At 37.0% G+C, this 22,225-nt stretch overlaps 1 protein-coding gene across 3 annotated transcripts in view; it reads left to right on the top strand.

Annotated features, from left to right (window-relative positions):
* The window catches only part of Ppp4r3b (protein phosphatase 4 regulatory subunit 3B), a 57,701-nt gene that overhangs the window by 17,192 nt on the left and 18,284 nt on the right, over positions 1 to 22,225 (top strand). For 2 of the 3 annotated variants that reach the window (XM_005367719.3, XM_026789564.1), the window contains 8 exons: positions 4,888 to 5,511; positions 8,672 to 8,749; positions 9,695 to 9,811; positions 10,962 to 11,078; positions 14,914 to 15,045; positions 17,144 to 17,246; positions 18,525 to 18,566; positions 20,709 to 20,867. In XM_005367719.3, the coding sequence (XP_005367776.1) occupies positions 4,888 to 5,511; positions 8,672 to 8,749; positions 9,695 to 9,811; positions 10,962 to 11,078; positions 14,914 to 15,045; positions 17,144 to 17,246; positions 18,525 to 18,566; positions 20,709 to 20,867 (1,372 nt within the window). The remainder of the gene's footprint in view (positions 1 to 4,887; positions 5,512 to 8,671; positions 8,750 to 9,694; positions 9,812 to 10,961; positions 11,079 to 14,913; positions 15,046 to 17,143; positions 17,247 to 18,524; positions 18,567 to 20,708; positions 20,868 to 22,225) is intronic. The other variant, XM_026789565.1, reaches the window with a different exon arrangement.

Raw genomic sequence — 22,225 nt, 5'->3', positions numbered from 1 at the left:
TTTTTTAACTTCTTAGACTTTTTATGATTGTGATACTTGAAAATTACAATTTTAAATTGATTGTGTCTTTTTGTTTTTAGTGACAGATCTGTTTCAATGACTGCCTAGTACAGATCTTTATGTCTAATAGGTTGATTTTATTGTTTGGCTATTATCATTCTCTCTCACTTGAGCTTTTCTCTATGATTCTGTTTGTTAAAAAGTCTCACTCAATTGCCAGGTTGACCTTAAACCCAGTGATCCTCATGCCTCAGTTTCCAAGCCTCAGTTTACTGGGATTATTGCATGAACTACTAAACCCAGGTCCTTTTGGTGATTCTTAAAATTTTTAAATTGCTTTTCTAAATCTGATCATAATCATTTTTTTGTTTGACTGTTTTTATTTTGTGCCACATACTTCAAGAAACTGTAGCCAGGCATATTGATGCAAACCCATTTTCCTAGCGTTTAGAACCAAAGGATCAAGAGTTTGTGGTCATCCCAGATGTGTGTGTTGATATATATACATACATGTGTATATCAGTCTATATGTAGAGATACATATACATATGTATATGTGTCTAGATAAAAGGTATGTATACGTGTGTGTGTGTGTGAATGAATTTGAGACTAGCCAAGAACATATGAGGCCCTATCTCAGAAACACAAGGAAAAATTTAAATGAATCTTCCTATTCCCTATGTAGCTCTGGGTCAGTAAATTTTTAGCTGGAAATGGACACTTTCTTTTACATGTTATTTTCTTAGTGAGCATTATTAATATACATTATTAAATAGCATAACTATGAAATATAAAAATTCCAGTATAAAGTATTTCATGTATTCATGCAAAATGTACATGGAATAAAATTGAAATTGTTATGCTATTATTTTGCCTTTCTGGTTTTCCTGTCTTTAAACCTGCAAATACTTTTTATGTTGTTTCTTGTGCATTCCCATAAAAACCAGTTGTATTTTTAACATTCTAAAATCTCTGTAAATGTTGTATGGAGAGCAGCAGCCCCTTGTTTGTCCCGGCCTCCCAGCTAGCATACACCCGAAATAATCACACAGAAACTGAATTCATTTAAACACTGCCTGGCTCATTATCTCTAGCTTCTTATTGGCTAATTCTTACATCTTAATTTAACCCATTTCTCTTAATCTGTGTATCACCACGAGGTCGTGGTTTACTGGGAAAGATTCAGCATGTCTGATTCTGGCAGCTCCATGGTCATTCTCGTCCGCCCTTCTTTCCAGCATTCAGTTCTGTCTATTCTGCCTACCTAAGTGCTGCCCTATCAAAAGGCCAAGGCAGTTTCTTTATTCAACTAGTGATAGTAACACATAGACAGAAGAAACTCCCACACCAATCTGAATTGTTTGCCTTTAATGTATTTTCAGTAATTTGCTATTCTGGTCTTAATTTACACTTCAGTGTATGAAGTGAAACTTACCTAAGTAAAAACACATGAAGTATAAAAATATTAAAATCACTACATTATAAGGATAAGAGAATACAGAGACATTTTATGAAGCTGTAACTTAAATGATAAATTTCAAAAATTCGGAAAGAGTAACACCTTCTTTATTTATCTATCTGTTACAACATAGCTGTGCATAGTAATATTTTTCAGTAAATAACATATTACACTGCCAGAGAAGTGGCTCAGAGGTTAAGAGCTTTGACTGCTCTTCCAGAGGTTCTGAGTTCAATTCCCAGCCACTACATGGTGGCTCACAATCATCCTTAAATGAGCTCTGGTGCCCTCTTCTGGCCTGCAGGCAGAAATACAGGGATAACGTTGTATATATAATAAATAAATCTTTTAAAAAATAAGATTAGATTATACCTGTTTATTACCTCAGCCCTTACTCTTTAATATACAGTTTGGAATATACATGTGTGTCTGAAACTTCATGTACTTGTCCTAGAATTGTTTTCAAAGTGTTATGTTTATTTACTTGTGCATTTGTGTATTGTATGGGCACAGAGCATGTGTGGAGGAGCACAGCTTGGCAGGGGTCTGTTTTCTCCATTCATCCTCTAAGTACCAGAGATCAAACTCAGGTCAACAGGTTCAGCAGCAAGTTCCTTTACCTGCTGAACTATTTTGCTGACCCTATCCTAGAATTTTACTAAAATTGTCTTAACTGTTTTTATTCAGATAGTTCTGAAGGTATACAAGACAACTTTTAGGTACAGTAGTTGATTGAAAAGATTCAAGTTAACTCAGCGAAGCTGTTTTGTATCTAGTTACAATTTATTACTATAGTAGCACATACAGATTAAAAGAAAATGGGGGATAGCAAATGGGGATAAAGACGAAGGTGAATTCTGTACTTGAGTTTCCAAGCCTCTCTTCCGATAGTCATACAGACAGCACTTAGTTCTCTCAGCTCCAGTGTGTGGCGCACATTAACTACTGTCAACCAGAGCAGCTACCCAAGTATTTGTGGCCAGGGTTTTTATTAGAGATGAATCACATGAGGTGGGCTGACCCTAGATTCTAGCTTCTCCAGAGGTCAAGCAAGGATGGCTCCTAATCCAAGCAACCACCATAAACTACATTGTTAGCATAGGATAATGCATAGGCCTAGATCCCCTCTTTAAGATATAGGATTGTAGGTGTATAGGTGTTGCCCCTCAGGAACTGGGCATTGGCCAAACCTTTCTTTGGGTAGGTCAATACCTCGGTCAAAATGCTCTTCCACCGAAGTGATCATATTTGATGACCAGAGTGCTGGTGAGATGATTGGGGGTAAAGGTGCTTGCCACGAAGTTGACAACCTAAGTTTGATTCCCCTAGAACATGTGGTAGAAGGAAAGAATTAACTTAGACAAGTTATCCTCTGCCATACACAGTAAGTCCTCACAAGGAAAAAGTAAAACAATTATTTTTTATGGTTTTATGTGTATTGATGTTGCCTACATGTGTGTCAGTGCATTATGGGCATATGGTGCCATGGGAGACCAGAAGAGGTTGTTGGATCCCTGAGACCATAATTCTAGATAGTTATGAGACATCATGTGGAAATCAAACCTGCATTCTCTGGAAGAGCAGCCAGTACTCTTAACCACTGAGCCATCTCTCCAGCCCTGTAAAGCAAATTTTTCAATGATCATATTTGACTAAGCATCTACACTTAGTATAGTACTTGCAATGACAAAACAGTAGAGTTACTATGAATGACCAGTATAAGGTAGACATGTTAAAACACAAGCCAGTGAGATGGTAATTACTCTGTAAGTGTAACGACCTAAGTTTGATCCCAGAACCCACAGTGAAAGCAGGGAATCAACTCCACAGAGCTATTCTTTGACCTCCACAGACACACCAGGTACTGCCCACACCCATTAATTATAATTATAAAATAAATAGAAAGAAACAACTACACTGTTCTATAAAATTTTGGGATTTTGTTTGTTTTATAGCAATTCCATTACTATTTCCTCCATGATTTTTTTTAAAAATATTTTTTAAACTAGCAGCATTTTATTTTAAAGATTTATTTATTAATTATGTATTATTGCATGTGTCCCTTCAGGCCAGAAGAGGGCACCAGATCTTATAACAGATAGTTGTGAGCCAGCATGTGGTTGCTGGGAATTGAACTCAGAACCTCTGGAAGAACAGTCAGTGCTCTTAACCTCTGAGCCATCTCTCCAGCTCTTCCTCTGTGATTTACTGCAGTTTGTACCTCACAGTAACTGCTCAGAGCTGTTCCTAATTTCAGTCTAAGCGTAACTCACTTTTTCATGTTGTCCTCTGACCTCCATGTTGTTGCTCTGTGACAAACACAGAATGATATGAAAACAAAAGCAAACAACAACCAAAAAAGCAGCTATTTAATGTAGAAATTACCCAAGGCAGTTTTGGTGGTACATGCCTTTCATCCCAGAAGTCTGAGGCAGGTAAATCTCTAAATTCAAGGTCATCTTGTTCTAGAAAGTGAGTTACAGGACAAGCCAGAGCTAAACAATGAGACCCTGTCTCCAAAAAAAGACAGGAAAGACAAAGAAATAAATATTGCTAGGTTGAAAGTAGTAACATATACCTTTAATTCCAGCACCGAGAAAGAAGAGGCAAGTGGATCTCTGTGAATTCGATACTAGCCTGCTCTACAAAGAAGTTCCAGAGCAGCTAGGACTACAGAGAGAAACCCTGTTCTGTCTCAAGAAAGAAAGAAACAAAAGAAACTAGCCAGTGCTTAGCAGATCTAAGTCTTACCCAGGCCAGTCATTTTCATTTGGCGTTACATCCTCAGGAGGCTGCAGTGTAATTTCCCAACATACAGTGATCAGTATTGCAAAATTTAATACGTAAGAGTTGAGTCAACAGTGCCAATGTTGTTTAACTAAAAAATAAGAGTCACTATCTGTTCAGGCATCTGGTATAATCGAGCCAGTATTTCTTGCTCTTAGCCTTTGAGGCACGTATCATTGGATTTCCCTTACTCCATAGTCATCTGGTCATTCCTTTGAGGCACGTATCATTGGATTTCCCTTACTCCATAGTCATCTGGTCATTCCTTTGCCTCTGTTGTTATTTCTCCTCTTCACTTGTCTTCTCCCCCACAGTGGGATTACGAACAAGTGTGCCCACCACCATGTCCTGCATTTGTTGGTTTCTGGAGCTCCGGTTGAGGAGATGAGGTCCTCAGGCTTGTATGGCAAGTGCTTTACCAACTGAGCCACTGCCCAGTCCTGAGAATGTCATTTCTTAACTAGACTGGCCTTGAATTTCCTGATTCTTGCCTCCACCTCTCAAGCACTGAGATTACAGGTGAGCCGCTGTGCTCGGTGTTCACGGTACTTTTACATAAATTCAATGGTCAGTGATTTGATTTCCAGAGTGTTAAACTATTTTGTATTTTAAGATAACCAGCTGTACTTGGGTGTTTTTAGGTTCAAGGTAAGGACCCATCAGTAGAAGTCACACAGGACCTCATTGATGAATCAGAAGAAGAACGATTTGAAGAAATGCCAGAAACTAGTCATCTAATTGACCTGCCCACATGTGAACTCAGTAAACTTGAAGAGATTGCTGACTTAGTTACCTCAGTTCTTTCCTCACCTATCCGTAGGGAAAAGCTGGCTCTGGCCTTGGAAAATGAAGGCTATATCAAAAAACTACTGCAGCTGTTCCAAGCTTGTGAGGACCTAGAAAACACTGAAGGCTTACACCATCTGTATGAGATTATTAGAGGAATCTTATTCCTAAATAAGGCAACTCTTTTTGAGGTAATGTTTTCTGATGAGTGTATCATGGATGTCGTGGGATGCCTTGAATATGACCCTGCTTTGGCCCAGCCAAAAAGGCATAGAGAATTCCTGACCAAAACTGCAAAGTTTAAGGAAGTTATACCAATAACAGACTCGGAACTAAGGCAAAAAATACATCAGACTTACAGGGTACAGTACATTCAGGACATCATTTTGCCTACACCTTCTGTTTTTGAAGAGAATTTTCTTTCTACTCTTACATCTTTTATTTTCTTCAACAAAGTTGAAATAGTCAGCATGTTGCAGGTAAGTAAATTATTTTTCACAGTTCTATTTTCAAGGTGTTGTGTTGCTAATAATTTAAGCTGGTAATAATGATTTACTTTGTTTAAATGTTCTATTAAACATAGAAAGCATGACTGTCTTGTGGTTTTTATTTTTTAAGATTTTTAAGTTTTAGTATAAGGTGCTTTTTTATTACATTTATTGTGTATGTGCATGTGTGCTATACTATGGGGAGGGGCATATTTGAGGGCAGCTTGTAGGAGTTTCCCACTGATGAAACCCAGGCTAGCCTTCAGCTTAACAGTGTAGCTGAGAGTGACTCCCAGTTCCTGGAATTACATGCATGTACACCACTCTTGGTCCTACCTACCAATTGTTCATTATTCCTCAGTAAAGGGCATAAGGAAAGTTAAATAGCATATTAGGTTCCTTTTATAGCAAATGGGATGTGGTGTTTTGTTGGGTTTTTTTTTTATATATATAATTTTATTTGGCTGACTTTGAACTCAGGATTTTCCTCATTTTTCCTGAGCACTGTGATTTCAATTGTGTGACCTACTATTCATTTCAGGATGCTGCTTTATACACAGACAGAAAAATCAGTATCAGGAAATTGAAAATGTGGCTATAGTGATACTTCATTTTTATTTTAATTAATGAAGCTTGTCTGAAGATCGAGAGTAAAACAGTCACACTGATCAGCTATACAGACCAGGCAGTGGTGACACACACCTTTAATCCCAGTAGCCACACTAGTTTACCATAGAATCTGGGCAGTAGTGATGCACGCCTTTAATCCCAGCAGAGGAATATAAAATGGGAGGAGACAGGTTTCAGGCTCAGTCTCATTCTGAGGATTTCTGGAGGCAGGATCACCATTTTCAGACAGGAGGAGAAGTAAGAGCCAGTGACTGACTGCTTTGCTTTTCTATTCTTCAGGTTGAACCCCAATATCTGTCTCTGGGTTTTTATTAATTGTGCTACATATGGCCATACTCTGAAGTTAATATAAAGGATGTCAGATTCTCAAATATAGCATCTAAGTGATTGTTTGACTTAAGGGTTTCCAGATCTACAACAGTAAATCATAACATTTTTTTGTAGTTGAAAAATAATGTCTCGAGATGCAGTTCAGTGGTAGAGAATGCTTACTTACCAGTTCCCAGTACTGTCAAAAATAGTTTAAATAAATTGTGTAAACTAATCTATAAATATTTGCAAAATTTTATTTGTCATTTTACATATATTTTATAATTCTATTTGTGAAATCTATGATATAAAGCAAAGCTTTAAAGGAATTTTATTTTACTTATTTTTTATTTTTTAAGGTTGGGTCTCACTAGTAGCTTTGGCTGTTTAGAAACTCACCATGTAGGCCAGACTCATAGTGATCCTCTTGTCTCTGCCTTCTTGAGTGATGGGATTAATGGCTTGTGCTACCAAACCAAGAAATTTTCATTTATTTATGATTCATAAGATGCAATTTGTGAAATTGTTAATGAACTTTAAACTACCTGATGTTTTGTTCTTATTTTTGTTTGTACCACTAAGGATTATTCTCATGGTTAGAAAAGAACTCTCCCACTGAGCTCTGTCCCAGCCCTGATTTAGAACCTCTCCCCAGGTGTTTCATTATCTAGAAAAGTAGCTACATGTACTGTGATAGTTGTCTTATTAAAACAAAAGCTTTTAAGGCTTACAGAAAAGGAAAAAAAATGATCAAAAGTGATTACTTTTGCAACTTAGAGAAGCAAGAATTTAGGAAAAAGTATCCCAGCTACAGGCTTTATATTGTAAATCACTTTCTTCCTAACATATACCCTGAAACATAATGCTTCCTAGCTTAAAGAAGTCACAGAAATGATGCTGTAAATTGGGGGAGGGGAAGAGGCTCCTGATGAACACCATTAAGATTGCTTTCATGAATAGTTTCAGTGGTTTGGCTGTCACCCCATAAGTGGCAAGTCGTGCAAAGAATTTAAGGGAAAATGCACTTATCAAGACTCTGGAACGTTCTCCTTTGAAAATACTCAGAAAGAGTTTAAAAACCTTTAGCTAGTAAGAATAAAAATTTAATGTGGGAGATCTGTGGAAAGAAACAATTATAAAAGATGTGAACAGGGGAAATACATATTTACAGATACTGCATTTATATTATTTTTAGAGCAAGTCGCTTAAAATCAAGTTTCATAGAGGTGGGTTTTGAAACATCCTTGTTTGTTCTAAATGTATCAAACCATGATACATAGTGTCTAAAAGGAGTCAGTGAATATATAAAGAAGTACCATTCTGAGTCACTCTTCTTTGTCTTTTCAAGACAGGTTTCCCTGTAGCTTTGGAGCCTGTCCTGGAACTCATTTTGTAGACCAGGTTGGCTTCGAACTCACAGAGATCCACCTGCCTCAGCCTTTGGAGTGCTGGGATTAAAGGCGTGCACCACTGCTGCCCAGCTTGAGTCACTCATTTAGGACCCTTTTTTATCTCTTTGCCTTTTAGCACTCCCCATTGATACTTGGTGCTTTTCTAACCGGTGAGGGATATCTTCAATTAAGTTCTCCACCTTATTTTCGAAGCAGTTTTGAGATCCTTGGTTAATGTATGGTTCATATAAGACATGTTTCAAATGCATCTTTAATATCTGATAGCTTCATTTTATTCAGACAAGCACAATTATAATTTAAATATCTTTTCTACATTTTAGACATACAAATTTTTAATATCTCTTAGTCATCGGGTGCAGTTACCGTAGTGATTTGTCATTTTATCCTTGGCTATAGATTAAAGCGCTCTGTATGATCTCACATGTTGAAGACTTCCTGCCTGCCGCCACACTCCTGTGCCTGTCTTGTTCTTTTTTTCTGGTACATATGAGCTGACAGTGAGGTCCTCAGATTTATTTGAGCTATGTTTAAATTAAGACTAAATAAAAACTGATTTAGAAAAGCTATCAGAATGAAAGTCAATTAATTGACTGATCTGCGTCTGGAGTTCCTGTTTGTTCTCTTTGTGTAGTGAGACTCTAGCTTGTGTTAACTTCCACGGAAGTTCTCCTCAAACTTCAGGTTTCATGATGAATATGCTTTTGAATTTCAGTTTGTTTTTTACTATACTTTGTGTGAGGCATACATAATGTACCTATACTTTTGCTAATATTTCACAGCAGTTATTTCTTTTCATGCAGGAAGATGAGAAGTTTTTGTCCGAAGTCTTTGCACAGTTAACAGATGAAGCTACGGATGATGATAAACGACGTGAATTGGTAAGTCATTTATTCAGTTTCTAAAACTTGTTTTTACATGTTTCAGAAATTCTTAAGATATTATCTGTGTCATTCCCACACACACGGATACCCTCCCCAAGGAAATTTAAATGCCTTATAGCATGACAGAACTATAGACATTTGTTATAGTAGTAGGTGTTTATATAATGGAGATGCAGAAACAAAACTACAGAGATGAAAGGAAAACACTAACATAAATGAATGATAAATATTTGGTTCCTTAGAGATGTTTACTTGTTAATGTGTCTATCAAGGGGTTTTAGGAGCCTTGGAGTTTTGCTTTTGTTTTGAGAGGTAACTATTTTAGAGGGAAGATCAACAATTGCTATTTACTAGATCTTTGCCTTCTTTGAATGTAATCAGATTTGTGGCATTTTTTTACATTAGGTTTAGAGAAGATCAGTGTTTGAGAAGTAAAGCTAGGTTTATTTTTAATATGATGCTAGAGTTGGTTTGTTTGTGAGTACACCCTCGTATGTCTGTGTCACCCTTGTTTATATTTTACAACTGGGGAGTGGTGCACACATGCATGAGTGGAGGTCAGAGGACAACATGTGGGATTGGCTTTTTTTCTATTGTGTGGGTTCCAGGAATCAGGCTCAAGTTGTCAGACTTGACAGCAAGTGACTCTCCCACTGAGTCATCTGGTCCACCCCGGGCTTTATTTTTAAAGAGACAAGGTTTATTTATTTAACTGTTGCCTAGATTGGCCTCAGATTCCTGATCCTCCTGCCTCCTGAGTTTTAGGAAGCTAGTATAAGCCAGTATGCTCGCACTAACTTTTAATATAATGAACCAGGACGTGTAAAAAGATGAAGTCCTTCAGAAGGATTAATTCCATACTCTGGAGCTAACCTTACAGTATAGTATCCCCAGTTTTATCTTCATGTTATTGACTTCTCACTTTAATGTTTAACCTCACAGGTTAATTTCTTCAAGGAATTTTGTGCATTTTCTCAGACATTACAACCTCAGAACAGGGATGCTTTTTTCAAAACCTTGGCAAAATTGGGAATTCTTCCTGCTCTGGAAATTGTGATGGTAATTATGGTTTCTTTTTGTGCTTTTGAAGTTGTGATTTTGTCATAGATAGATTTGTTTGTTTGTTTGTTTTTCTTTTTTTTTGTTTTTTTTTAAATTTATTTATTTATTATGTATACAATATTCTTTCTGCGTGAATGCCAGAAGAGGGCACCAGACCTCATTACAGATGGTTGTGAGCCACCATGTGGTTGCTGGGAATTGAACTCAGGACCTTTGGAAGAGCAGGCAATGCTCTTAACCGCTGAGCCATCTCTCCAGCCCCTGTTTGTTTGTTTTTCAAGACAGGGTTTCTCTGTGGCTTTGGAGCCTGTGCTGGCACTAGCTCTTGTAGACCAGGCTGGCCTCGAACTCACAGAGATCTGCCTGTCTCTGCCTCCCAAGTGCTGGGATTAAAGGCGTGCGCCACCACCGCCCGGCATAGATTTATTTTTTGGATGGTAAAATACTTGCATAGTACTGACTTAACATTTAGTCATTCATCTGATCCTGAGTCACCACAAGAATGATTTGTGCCATCAGTGTTTGTGTTTGTTTTTCTAAGACTTGTTTTTCCTTAAGTGACACTGTGCTTCATAGAATTGGATGAGTTGTCTTCACTTTTAATCCAGTTGGTAGAGTGAGAACATACTGAGCCAAGAGTTATAATTCTCAGCTTTCATTTACATGTATTTGATTCGTAGGCATTCAGATAAAAAAATCTAAATGAGGATAATTTTAAGTCTTCTCTTTAAAGTGTGTCTTTTATTTAAAAAATTATTTTTTTGTTTTCTTTGTATGTATGTGTATTTATGTGAATGTATGCCACACGTGTGCCTGTGTCAGTGGGTTACCAGTGTGCACTCAGCTCTCTGTTCATGCTTATGTATAATCTCTGAATATTTCTTTTAAGATGGTAAAAACCATTAGAAACAAATACTGAGCTGCTCTCAAATATAACAGTTTAGGCGGGAGTATATTTTAATTCAGTTTGGTGTCTTAATCCAGAAATTAGGAGGGGATGCATTCATCTGGGGAGGGAAGAGATACTGCAAATTGAAGTTGAATGTTAATCTGAAATTCTAAGAGTTTATTTGTGCATTTGAGAGAGAAGAGGGAATACAAGACTAACCTTTGTTACCAGTCTCTAACCCAGCTTCACTTTTATCAGGGCATGGATGACTTGCAAGTCAGATCAGCTGCTACAGATATATTTTCTTATCTGGTAGAGTTTAGTCCATCTATGGTCCGTGAATTTGTGATGCAAGAAGCCCAGCAGAGTGATGATGTAAGTAATGATGCTGAATTTTGTGTTACCCATGGAAAAGTGCTTACTGTTGCGAAGAAGTCATAACCATAATCTTAAATTTAAGACTATATAGTAGTAATGGAAGGCATTTTTTGTCTTTTAGGGTAATTAAAATTTTAATTTAAAAAGCATTTGAACAGAATTAAATGTGCCTCAGAAACCAGAGGCTATTAAATAAAAATCTGTGTGAGAGAAGGGATACGTCCCTATGAATTGTGAGTTATTGAGGCCCCTGAGGCTCCCTAAACAAATACAGGCTACTATCACTGCTCTTGCTCACCAAAACAAGATGATAAGATGATATTGCCAAAATCCCACACTCTATAATTGCAGGATAGAGAAATCAAACTGGAACTAACCTATAAGCTTTCTCCCTGTTTTCATCATGCCAGAAGTTGGAAAGAAAAGTCATCAAACAGTCTTATTCAGGCATAAACCCAGTGTGTTATACTGCTAACCTGACAGTCAAGATGTGCCCACCAAAGCAGTAGGAGAACTACTGTTCAAAGGACAACCATCTTTAGTGGGAATACATTTTAATCCTTTAGATGTGCAGACCAAGTAATGACCTTGTATAACTAAGAATTTGTTTTCACTTACTCAGTTCCTATTTTTAAATGGGACTGAAAGTTGAATAATAAGAGAAATATTGTTTTCTTACTATAAAAATATTTATGCAATATGAGCAAAATGAACTGAAGTTATAGATCTACCTGCTTCTACGTAGCATTAAAGGCATGTGCACCATTGACTAGCTAGCTACATTATTTTTGTTAGTTTTATGTTTAGTCTTAATGTATATTTATTTTTACTTTTTGTATTTCTTAGTTGCTTACAATGTTTCTTGGCTTAGTTTTGTTGTTTGTTTTGTTTTGTTGTTCTTCTGCTTTCTGTTTTAAGATTTGTGTGTTTGTGTGTCAAGCACATGCACACAGATGCCACTGGGGCCCAGGAGAAGTCATAAGATACTTTGAATCTATAATCACAAGCAGTTGTCTGCCACCTAACCTTTGTGTTGGAAGCCAAACTTGGCCCCTCTGCTTTTGCTTTGAGACAGTTAGCATGTGCATCGGTCTAGCTTTGAATTCATAGCCTCCTGCCTCAGCCTCTCAGGTGCTGTGATGCAGACATGTGTCACCATCGCTTTCCGTTCCTTAAAGAAAGTTAGGGATGCTGCTATAGTTAAAGAGATAATTTGGGGGTGTGGGGGGGGGGCAAGGTGTCTCACACCTATAATCTCAACACTTTTTGGTGCCAAGACAAAAGGGCTGCCACAAGTTCAAGGCCAGCCTAGACCTTCTCACATACTGTTAGAACAAGATCCTGTCTGAAACACCATCCCCCAGAAACATTTTATATTAAGTGTGTTACTCTGGCAGTTGTCTTTGTTTGGTTGTTTTTAGAGTGCTTGTTTGTTTGGAGAACATTAGGTGTTGTCGGTTTTACTTAGATTGCTTGGGGAGACCAGAAGAAGGTAACCATTACCCTGGAGCTGGAGTTACAGGCAATTTTAAGCTGCCTGACATGGGTCCTGGGAACTGAACTCTGCTACTTTGGAAGAGCAGGACCTGCTTTTAATTGCTGAGCCATCAATCTATAGTCTACTGAACACCAAATGATGCTAAACCCTAGATAATTTTTATCTCACTGTGATATTCTTAATGCCAGCCTTTATAGAAGATAACTTAAGGATTAATATTTCTGTTGAAATTAACAGTCTATCTTTGAAGCTTATATGCTTAAAAGGTGTTCATCTTAAATGACCATAAATCTCAACTTATACCATAATAATCATAAACAATTTGCTTTTAAAATTCTTAACTCTTTCAAAATTTGATTAGTTTTCATTAGCAATGTTTTCTTGTTTATGTTTAATTGATAACAGAGAAGTAACTAATTTTTCTAACATACTTGCCCAGGAGACTTGCAAAAGTTGGCTCTCTTTCCACCTTGTGGCTTCCAGTGGTTGGGCTCAGTTGTTTGTCAGACTTGGCAACAAACACCTTTACCTATTATTTCATCCTGCTGACCCCTAAATCTGTTTCTAATGCTGTGACAAATCAGAATCATTGGTTTTCAAATGTTCAAGCCTGGTAGAGAATTGTGCTCCAGTTTTTAATAGTTAATTTTCTGTGGCCTGGTTTAGTTGGTTCTTCTTTGCCAGCTGTTTGTGAATTCATGTCTCTTTATTTCTTTCTTCCATAATTATTTCTCACTAGAGTGAGACCCCATCTTTAAAAAAATTTAAAAAAAAAATTAAAAAGCCTGCCATGTATTTAAAGAGAGAGGGAGAATCCTAGCTACTTGGAAGATTGTTTGAGCTCAGAGTTCAAGATTAGCCTGAGCAACTTAGCAAGTTCCATCTCTTTAATGTTTTCCTAGTATTTGTCTCATACACTTCTCAATTGTGATGTTTTGTTTAGTGTAAGCCTAGCTGCAGTGAGTTACCCATTTATACCATTATAGCTGGAGTGTGTTATAGGTACATCATCTAGGTTTGTATAACTAACTGTCTTAGTTACTTTTCTACTTCTGTGACAAAGCACTGTGACCAAGACAACTTATGGAAGTTTATTGGTGTTTTCAGTTCTAGAGGGTGAGTCCATAACCATCATGGCAATGGGGTGTGACATCAGGCAGACAGGGAAGGCAGTGAACCAGTAGCTGAGAGTTCACATCACAAGCAAAAGGCAGAGAGCGCTAATTGGGAATGACATGGACTTTTGAAGCCTTTAAACCCATCTCCAGTGACACAGCTCTTCCAATAAAAGCACGCCTCTTAAACCTTTCCAAACAATTCTACCAGTTAGGGACCAAATATTCAAATTCATGAGCTTGCGGGGCCATTTTTACTCAAACCACTATAATAACTGTATAATGTCCATGCAGTAACAAAAGGGCCTGATAACAAGTTGTTTAGAGTATACTTTTGATGACAGAGTGCTTTTCCTTCAACATGACAATTGCTTTTTGTCCTATTGTAATGCTTAAGATTTCTGTGCTTAAAAAAAAAAATGTTGGTTCAGTCAGTAAAGTACTTTGTCACACAAGCATGAGGACCAGAGTTTGGGTCCCCAGAACCCATGTGAGAGAAAACCCAGCACCTATAATTCACAGCTGGTTAATGAAAACAGGAGGTCTGTGTGAATCAGTGAGAGACCCTGTCTCAAAAAGTAGTGTACAAGTTGGGCATGGCATAATAGGACACACCTTTAATTCCAGCGCTCTGGAGGCAGAGACAGGCAAGACCAGCCTGAACTCCAGGAGAGCCAGGGACTCCGGAGAGTATCTCAGGAAAAAAAAAACAAAACAAAGGAAGATCCTGCACATTAGCATTAGACTTCTGTACACACATACAATGCATGCAAAAACAACATATACAAAGAATGCAAAAGTTTGCGACAGTAAACCTAATGCTACGTCACTTTATGACACTGTTCTCGGATCTTGTAAAAGGTGTGTGCTAAGTTACTGCTTGTGCTTTTTCTATGAGGAGTTTTCAATTTAAAGATTGAAATGATCAGTTTTAGGGTCACATGTTCTGTCTTCATTTATGTTTGATCAGCCTATTGATTTATACCCAGTGCTAACACCTAGAATGGTGACAGTCTTTGTCTGTCTGTCTGTCTGTCTCTCTCTGTCTATCTATCTATCTCTATTCACTCTAAATATTTTCAGAACTTTGGGAAATAAAAAAAAAAAAAACTTTAAAGTATTCTATACTTTGATTTTTTTTTTCTGTGTTGTGATTTCATTCCTTCAGTTGGTATGTTTATCTTATGTCAAGGTCTCACGGAAACATATTTTCTTCCAGGATATACTTCTTATAAATGTGGTGATTGAACAAATGATCTGTGATACTGACCCTGAGCTAGGAGGTGCAGTTCAGTTGATGGGACTTCTTCGTACTCTAATTGATCCAGAGAACATGTTGGCTACAACTAATGTAAGAACTCACACTGAGGTCAAGGGTGTTGGGCTTTATAGTCTTAAATGGTTTTGTAGTAAGATCTTTAGAAGTAACAAATATTTTGATAAGTATCTGTATTAATTTTTAGTAGTTGTCTGTTCAGTTCCTTTTTTGCTTTTAGCTTTTTCCTTTATTTGTTATGGGTAAAGGGTATATCGTGGAGGTCCAAGGATGACTCGCAGGCATAAGGTCTGTGCTGCTATGACAGGGACCCAGGAATCAAACTCAGGTTTGGTTATGATTGGCAGCAGTGCTTTTTACTGCTGAGCCCTCACTGACCCAGAATTATTAATTAGATTAGGAATTTAGTTTTTGTTCTTTGGCTTCTATATGATAACTTATTTAAACTTTGGGCACAGTGTAATTTTTAAATAAGTTTTTGGGGGGCTGGAGAGATGGCTCAGAGGTTAAGAGCACTGTCTACTCTTCCAGAGGTCCTGAGTTCAATTCCCAGCAACCACATGGTGGCTCCAAACCATCTGTAATGAGATCTGGCGCCCTCCTCTGGCGTGTGGGCATACATGGGGGCAGAAAGTTGTATACATAATAAATAAATAAATAAATAAATAAATAAATAAATAAATAAATAAATGTTTAATAAATAAATAAATGAGTTTTTGGTTTTTTAAGACAGAGTTTTAGCTGTGTAGCCCTGGCTGTCCTGCAACTTACTCTGTAGACCAAGTTGGCCTCGAATTTACAGAGATCTGCCTGCCTCTGACTCCTGAGTGCTGGGATTAAAGGCATGTGCCACCATGTCCATCTTACAATAATAATTTTTTATTGTTTTTATTGAGTTATATGTTTTTCCTATTTAATAATTTTAATAATAGTTTTAAATAATACTGGACTGTTTTAAGATAGTAAAGTAGGGTAACGTTTTATTTTATGTGGTCTTATCACAATTAAAAAGCAAGAAAACTGATGTAAACTGAAGGGTTTTATTTGTTTGTTCTTTGTTTTTCAAGACAGGGTTTCTCTGTGTAGCCTTGCCTGTCCTACAGCTCTGTAAACCAGACTGGCCTCTAATTTACAGAGATCTGCCTGTCTCTGCCTCCCAAGCACTGCGATAAAGGTGGACATCACCACCAACCACCCAGCCCTCAGATTCTTAATTACATAAATCACGAAAGGTTCAAGGAGGATTCCAGAATATTAATAGTGGTTATTTCAATATGAAAGATTATTTTTTCTTAATAAAATTCCCTTATAGAAAGAGAAAGTGTACATTATTTTTAAAATGTTGTAAGTTAGTTGGCTCAATGGTGATAGAAATTAGAGATTGTCTTCTAAATTAAATTTTAGTCTTTAAGGAACAGATGTGAATTTCATATTTTCTAGACTGATAAATTGCTTCAGTAGTTCTTCAGATCTGGATAGGCAGTGAAATGTAGAGTGTCACAGCCTCTCCACCCCCACACACTTGGGGAATGGACTCAAGACCCTGCACATACTAGTCAAATGCTTACGCACCAAAGTACATTTGCCAGTCCTCAAGCTCCTATTTTTAATCACCTAAACATTACAATCATAATCCCAGGGGCTGGAAAGGTGACTCAGCAGGTAACAGTATGTGGTTTCTTGCAGAACAAAGTTTAGTTTCCTGCACCCATGTTAGGTAGTTTACAACTACCAAGGTATCCAGTCCCCTCCCCCCTTCTGGCATATTCAGGAATCCACATAAATGTGTGTACTCATACATATACATGCACATGAATGAAAATACATTTAAAAAACCATATTGCTCATAGCTTTCAAGTTCTCAATGCCTTGCTGTTTGTTGTGCTCTCCATGGTATTCAGCAGATGGATCTAGTCTTTATCACACTTCAATTTTAAAAGTTGTTCTGAATTTCCATGGAAAAACTGTTTGTACTTTTTTTTTCACTTTAACTGTTTTAATGTCTAATATGTATTATTAGACTTCAAGTATATGTAAGTTTGCTTCTTTGATTCTAGATAGTTTGAGAGTCTTTCACATTATCTTAAAGTATTGTTCTTCAAATATAACCTTCACTGCTAATTCTTGAAATGTTTCTTAAATGCAAAGTGTTCTTTTAAACATTTTATTTCAGAAAACTGAGAAGAGTGAGTTCTTAAATTTCTTCTACAACCATTGCATGCATGTCCTCACAGCTCCACTTTTGACCAATACGTCAGAAGACAAGTGTGAGAAGGGTAAGTTCTCTTGTCTGTTTGCATATGATGGCCATAAAGTATTATGTGGTGCTTTATATGGCAGAGGGGTTATTACTGAAAGATTTAAAGTGCAATATGAAGTCATGATTGTCCTTGTCTGTGGTTGTCTTGGTAAGAACTGTCAGTGCCCAATTTGTGGGAAAAGGATTTTCTTCCTAGTATGTATTTTTTTGTTGCTTCTCCATATTTGTTGCATTGGTTAAGCTCATAACTTACTAATGGCAGGTTCTAGTTCTAGAATTAAAGTGGAATGGAGACAAGATAGTTTTGAAGCAATGTGAGTAAAGAACTGCTTAGGCATTAGTAGCTGTCTAGATCCAGTTGGGCAGCAATTTTTGGTTTATTAGAGTAACCCAACTAAGAGGACGCCGTGGCTAGATATGGCTGCAATAGGCCTATAATTTCAAAACTGAGAGGTGGAGGCAAGAGGATTAGGAATTCAAAGCCAGTTTTAGCTAGCCTGGCGTATGAGTTCCTGTCCTAAAGGAGATGGGGAATTGGTCAAGACATGTTTATGAAATTAATAAAAGTTACAACATAGACATACCCCATTTAAAAGCAGAGTCAGAGAGAGCCACCATGAAGCTGCCAAGTCTGACATGGTGAATCTTTCCCGGTAAGCCACGACCTCATGATGACATACAGATTATTAAAAATGGGTTAAATCAAGATGTAAGAGTTAGCCAGTAAGAGGCTAGAGCTTATGGGCCAAAGAGTAATTTAATTAATACAGTTTCTATGTGGTTATTTTGGGTGTAAGCTAGCCAGGCAAAACGGAACAAAGGGGCCCCACGTTCCTTACAACAATGCAGAAATATATGCTAGTTGCTAATGTTGAATAAAGGAAAGTAAAATATGTGTCTGTCTTACCTGGTTTTAACCTCACTTTTATTTTTACTGTTACTATCGTCTTTATCTCAGGTATTTGTGATGTAGGGTTTCTCTGTGTAGTTCCTGTCCTAGAACTTACTCTGTAGACCGGGCTGATCTCAAACTCACAGAGATCCACCTACCTCTGTTTCCTGACTGCTGGAATTAAAAGTGTGGACCATTATGCCCAGCTCACTACTATTATATTTTAATAATCTCTGCAACTAATTATGTAAAAGATATATAATATTCAACCAAAGAAGGCAGCTCAGTGGTTATTATGAAATTTAAAAGAAATTATGATTAAGAATCTTGTATGTTGTGAAATATGAGGAAAATGTAAAATATTATTTATTGAACTAGTTGATTTTAATTTTTCTTTTAAAGATCATTTGCTTGGATCTAACAAAACCAGTACAATTTGCCCTGGTAAGTTTAAATTCATATTTTATGAGTACAAATTGTGAGGTTTTTCTTAATTAGTATGTATGTATATGTGTGTAGAGGAACTTTTAACATCCAAGCATAGACTTGCCCTTTTATTATAAGAAAGAAAGTTTTTCCAACTATAAAAGACGAGAAACAGATTATTTCCTTGGTAAATTTGTTGTTTTGACATTGTTTTGAGAAATTATCTGTAATTTGATAATCTAGTTCTTATATTTTAGGTGTAATTAGCTATACTCTCTTAGGATCCACACTTTAGCACAGTGCTGTACTTGTCTGTGAGCCTTCATCTTTTACCATTTGCTTCTCTTTAGAATGTGCTTTCAAGGTATGGGACTGATAATATTAAAGCTGTGGGCATTTAGCATTGCATTCTTTCTCCCAAGCTTATCAAAGCCCCAGGAGAAACGAAAGAAACCTCTAAGAGAGATTCCATGGGAGAATGTTGAGAGACTGAATTAAAGACTTTACAATAGAAAGGGGGAAACAATACAGTTAACAGTACAGATTACTGTTTTAAAGTGTCTTTTGTGTGTGCCTGGGAAGATGACTGGAGACCTGTGTTCCATCCCCAGAACCCACAAATAAGTAGAAAGGAGACATTATCCTTTGATCCCCACAGAATCCCACCAAGCACAATAATACCCTTTAATTCTTCTCCAGAGGTAGAGAGGTGGGTGGCTCAGCAGTTAAGAACACATTCTACTTTTATGCAGAAGATCTGAGTTCACTTTCCAGCACTTGTTTCATAGCTCAAACTGCCTGTAATTTAATCTGTAAAATATTAACTACAATCTCTTGTGGCCTTCAAAGGCACCTCCAATCATGTGCACAAACACACAAATATACATATACTTAAAAATAGGAGAAATTTCATTGTTAAAGACTAGTTCTAATTTTACCTCTGGTATTGTGGCTATTACAGAACTTACTTTGGAACAAGTAAGACTTTTCTTGCTCTTGAGGTAAAAACACTGTTTGAAGTGCCAGAGTTTTATTTTGTGTTTGAAGGCCATTTTGTTAATTAAAAGAACACTACATTATTTCCGGAAGCAATCAAGACCCATAAAATGTGTGCGTGGACTGCAGAGGCTCTTTTCTTCCAGAGAAACAGAGTTCTGTTCTAGTGCCCACATTGTACAGTTCACAGCTACCTGGAATACCCTGTCCAGGGGCCCCACATCTTCATCTGGCCTTCATGGGCACCTGCACATGTGTGGCATGAGCACACATTGGGGTAGGGGCAGTATGTTAAGTGTGTAATCTTCCTGTTTAAATCGAATGGTTGTACTAGATGGGATTGATTGTGTTGACTTTTTATTTGGCTGTGATTCTGAATTTCCTCTCAGGGTAGCGTTTCTTTTCTAAATCATTATAAAATGATTGTTTATCTTAATTTCTTGGTAGATGTTAAAGTTTCTTGTACAGTCATTTCATGAAGCAGAACATCTAGAAAGGTAGCTTCAGGGATCTGAATGGCATGAGTTGATGAATTGAAGATGGCTACTACTAAAAATCTCCATGAAATCGTTTTTGTTTGTTCCTTGAATAGCAAAAAATAACGTTTTTCTTAAAGATGGCTTCTTAAAGATGTTAAATGGTATTGGGACTGCCGGGCAGCATAGTTGGTAGAGGAGCTTACATATTGGCTGTCTTGTGGTGCCCAGACCCCAAAGGTGGTAGGAGAAAGCCCATTCCTAAGACTGTCCTCTGCAACCATACTAGCTCTCGCATGCACATGCACACAAATAAATTTAAAAGGTTTCATTGAGCCACTTCAGGTAAGAGCTTTGAGGCCTTTGTTCTCTGTTGTGCCATTTCTGAATTTGTTCCTGTTTGCAGTGATACCATTAATTAAGAATACGTTGCTAGGAAATTGTCAGTGTAACAGAGTTTATTATCACATTTGTAGATTTATATTGAGCTTTTCTTTCTGTTACTACATTTTTTACACTAGAGCCTTAAAACCAATAATTTTTTAAATAGTCTTACATATATAAAAGTAATAATGTATATGTACCTTTTTAAAATTATATAAAATGTACTTTTGCTCTAAGATACAGAATGTATTTATTCTCTTTAGGTGTATTATATTTATTCTCACTAGATATCTTTCTTTCGTAGATAATTATCAAACAGCACAGCTGCTTGCCTTAATTCTAGAGTTACTCACATTTTGTGTGGAACATCACACATACCACATAAAAAACTATATCATGAACAAGGACTTGCTAAGAAGAGTTTTGGTGTTGATGAATTCAAAGCACACTTTCTTGGCCTTGTGTAAGTAATAATTTAATGAGAATTTTGTTAAAAAAATCACTTAAGGAATACTTTTTAGTAGAGGTAAAATGCCAGTTGCCCATGCAAAGTCATCTGCTTATTAGCAGTGTGTGTGATAGTGATGAGATGGCCGAGAGAGCCGACTGCTTCTGCTTCATATTCTGTGATCTGAGGACAAGAGCAAGAGTGGGAAATCGTGCTTTCCCAGATGCATATTGCTTACACTTAGGTTTAACTGAATTATCTTAGGTTTTGTTGGAATACAGTCCAATGTGCAATAACAGCATTGCTTGATAGAACTCTTCTGCTATGTTGAAGCTTCTTGAAATAATCAAATTTGACGTGTGGGTGGGTGGGCACATGCAAATTCATTATGTAGCCAACGGTGACCTGGATTTTTCTAATCCTTCCTTCATTGTTGAGTACTGGGATTACAGAGAGTGTTATATACAGTTTATGCAACTCTAGGTATTAAACTGAGTTCCTTGTGAATGCCAGGAAACTATACCAACTGAGTGATATTGCCAACCTCGTTTGTTGCTCTTAGTACCCCTATCCTCCTTTAGTTTTAGGTCCTTAATATAGCCAGTGTTGGTGGGTTTTAGTGGCTCATACCTGTAATCCCAGCACTTGGGAAGGAGGATCAAGAATTCAGGATCATTCTTCAGTACATAGCAATTCATAAGTTGGCCTGGGACATGAGACCTTGACTCAAGAGGACAAAACAACAAGCAAAAACTTAACGTTAATAACCTGTAGCTCTTATTTTTTCTATCCTGTACAAGTGTACGTAAATGTATTCATATCATACATTTCATATGCTTTCACCTTTTTGAAAATTAGATTGTGCTAGTACATTTCTCTGTCCTTCACTACTGCAAATTATGTGATCTTATTTTTTCTAATGATAGCTAAGTAACATTTCATAGTGTGATTTCCACAATTGATTTACCATCTAAAACATAGATTATAGAATTGATTTTGCTTTTTCACCCATTCCCAACTACATTGTATATAATACAATAATCTTTTATATGCTAATGTATTTCTGTAGGTTCACAATAATGGGATTGTCAGGCAAAATGTTTGTGTACTTTTTCATATATTCTTCAATTTTAACATCTACCTACCTACCAGATTACTTCCCTCCTCAAAACTGAAGCCTTTAGCATTTTTCTTGCACCCTATTGTGTCACACTAATAGGTAGGTAGGTAGGTAGGTAGGTAGGTAGGTAGGTAGGTAGGAAGGAAGGAAGGAAGGAAGAAAAGAAAAGAAAGAAAGAAAGAAAGAAAGAAAGAAAGAAAGAAAGAAAGAAAGAAAGAAAGAAAGGAAGGAAGGAAGAAAGGAAGAAAGGAAG

This window comes from Microtus ochrogaster, unplaced genomic scaffold, assembly GCF_000317375.1.
Source record: "Microtus ochrogaster isolate Prairie Vole_2 unplaced genomic scaffold, MicOch1.0 UNK22, whole genome shotgun sequence".
NCBI classification, from domain to species: domain Eukaryota; kingdom Metazoa; phylum Chordata; class Mammalia; order Rodentia; family Cricetidae; genus Microtus; species Microtus ochrogaster.
This window is presented reverse-complemented; position numbering and strand designations above follow the sequence as displayed.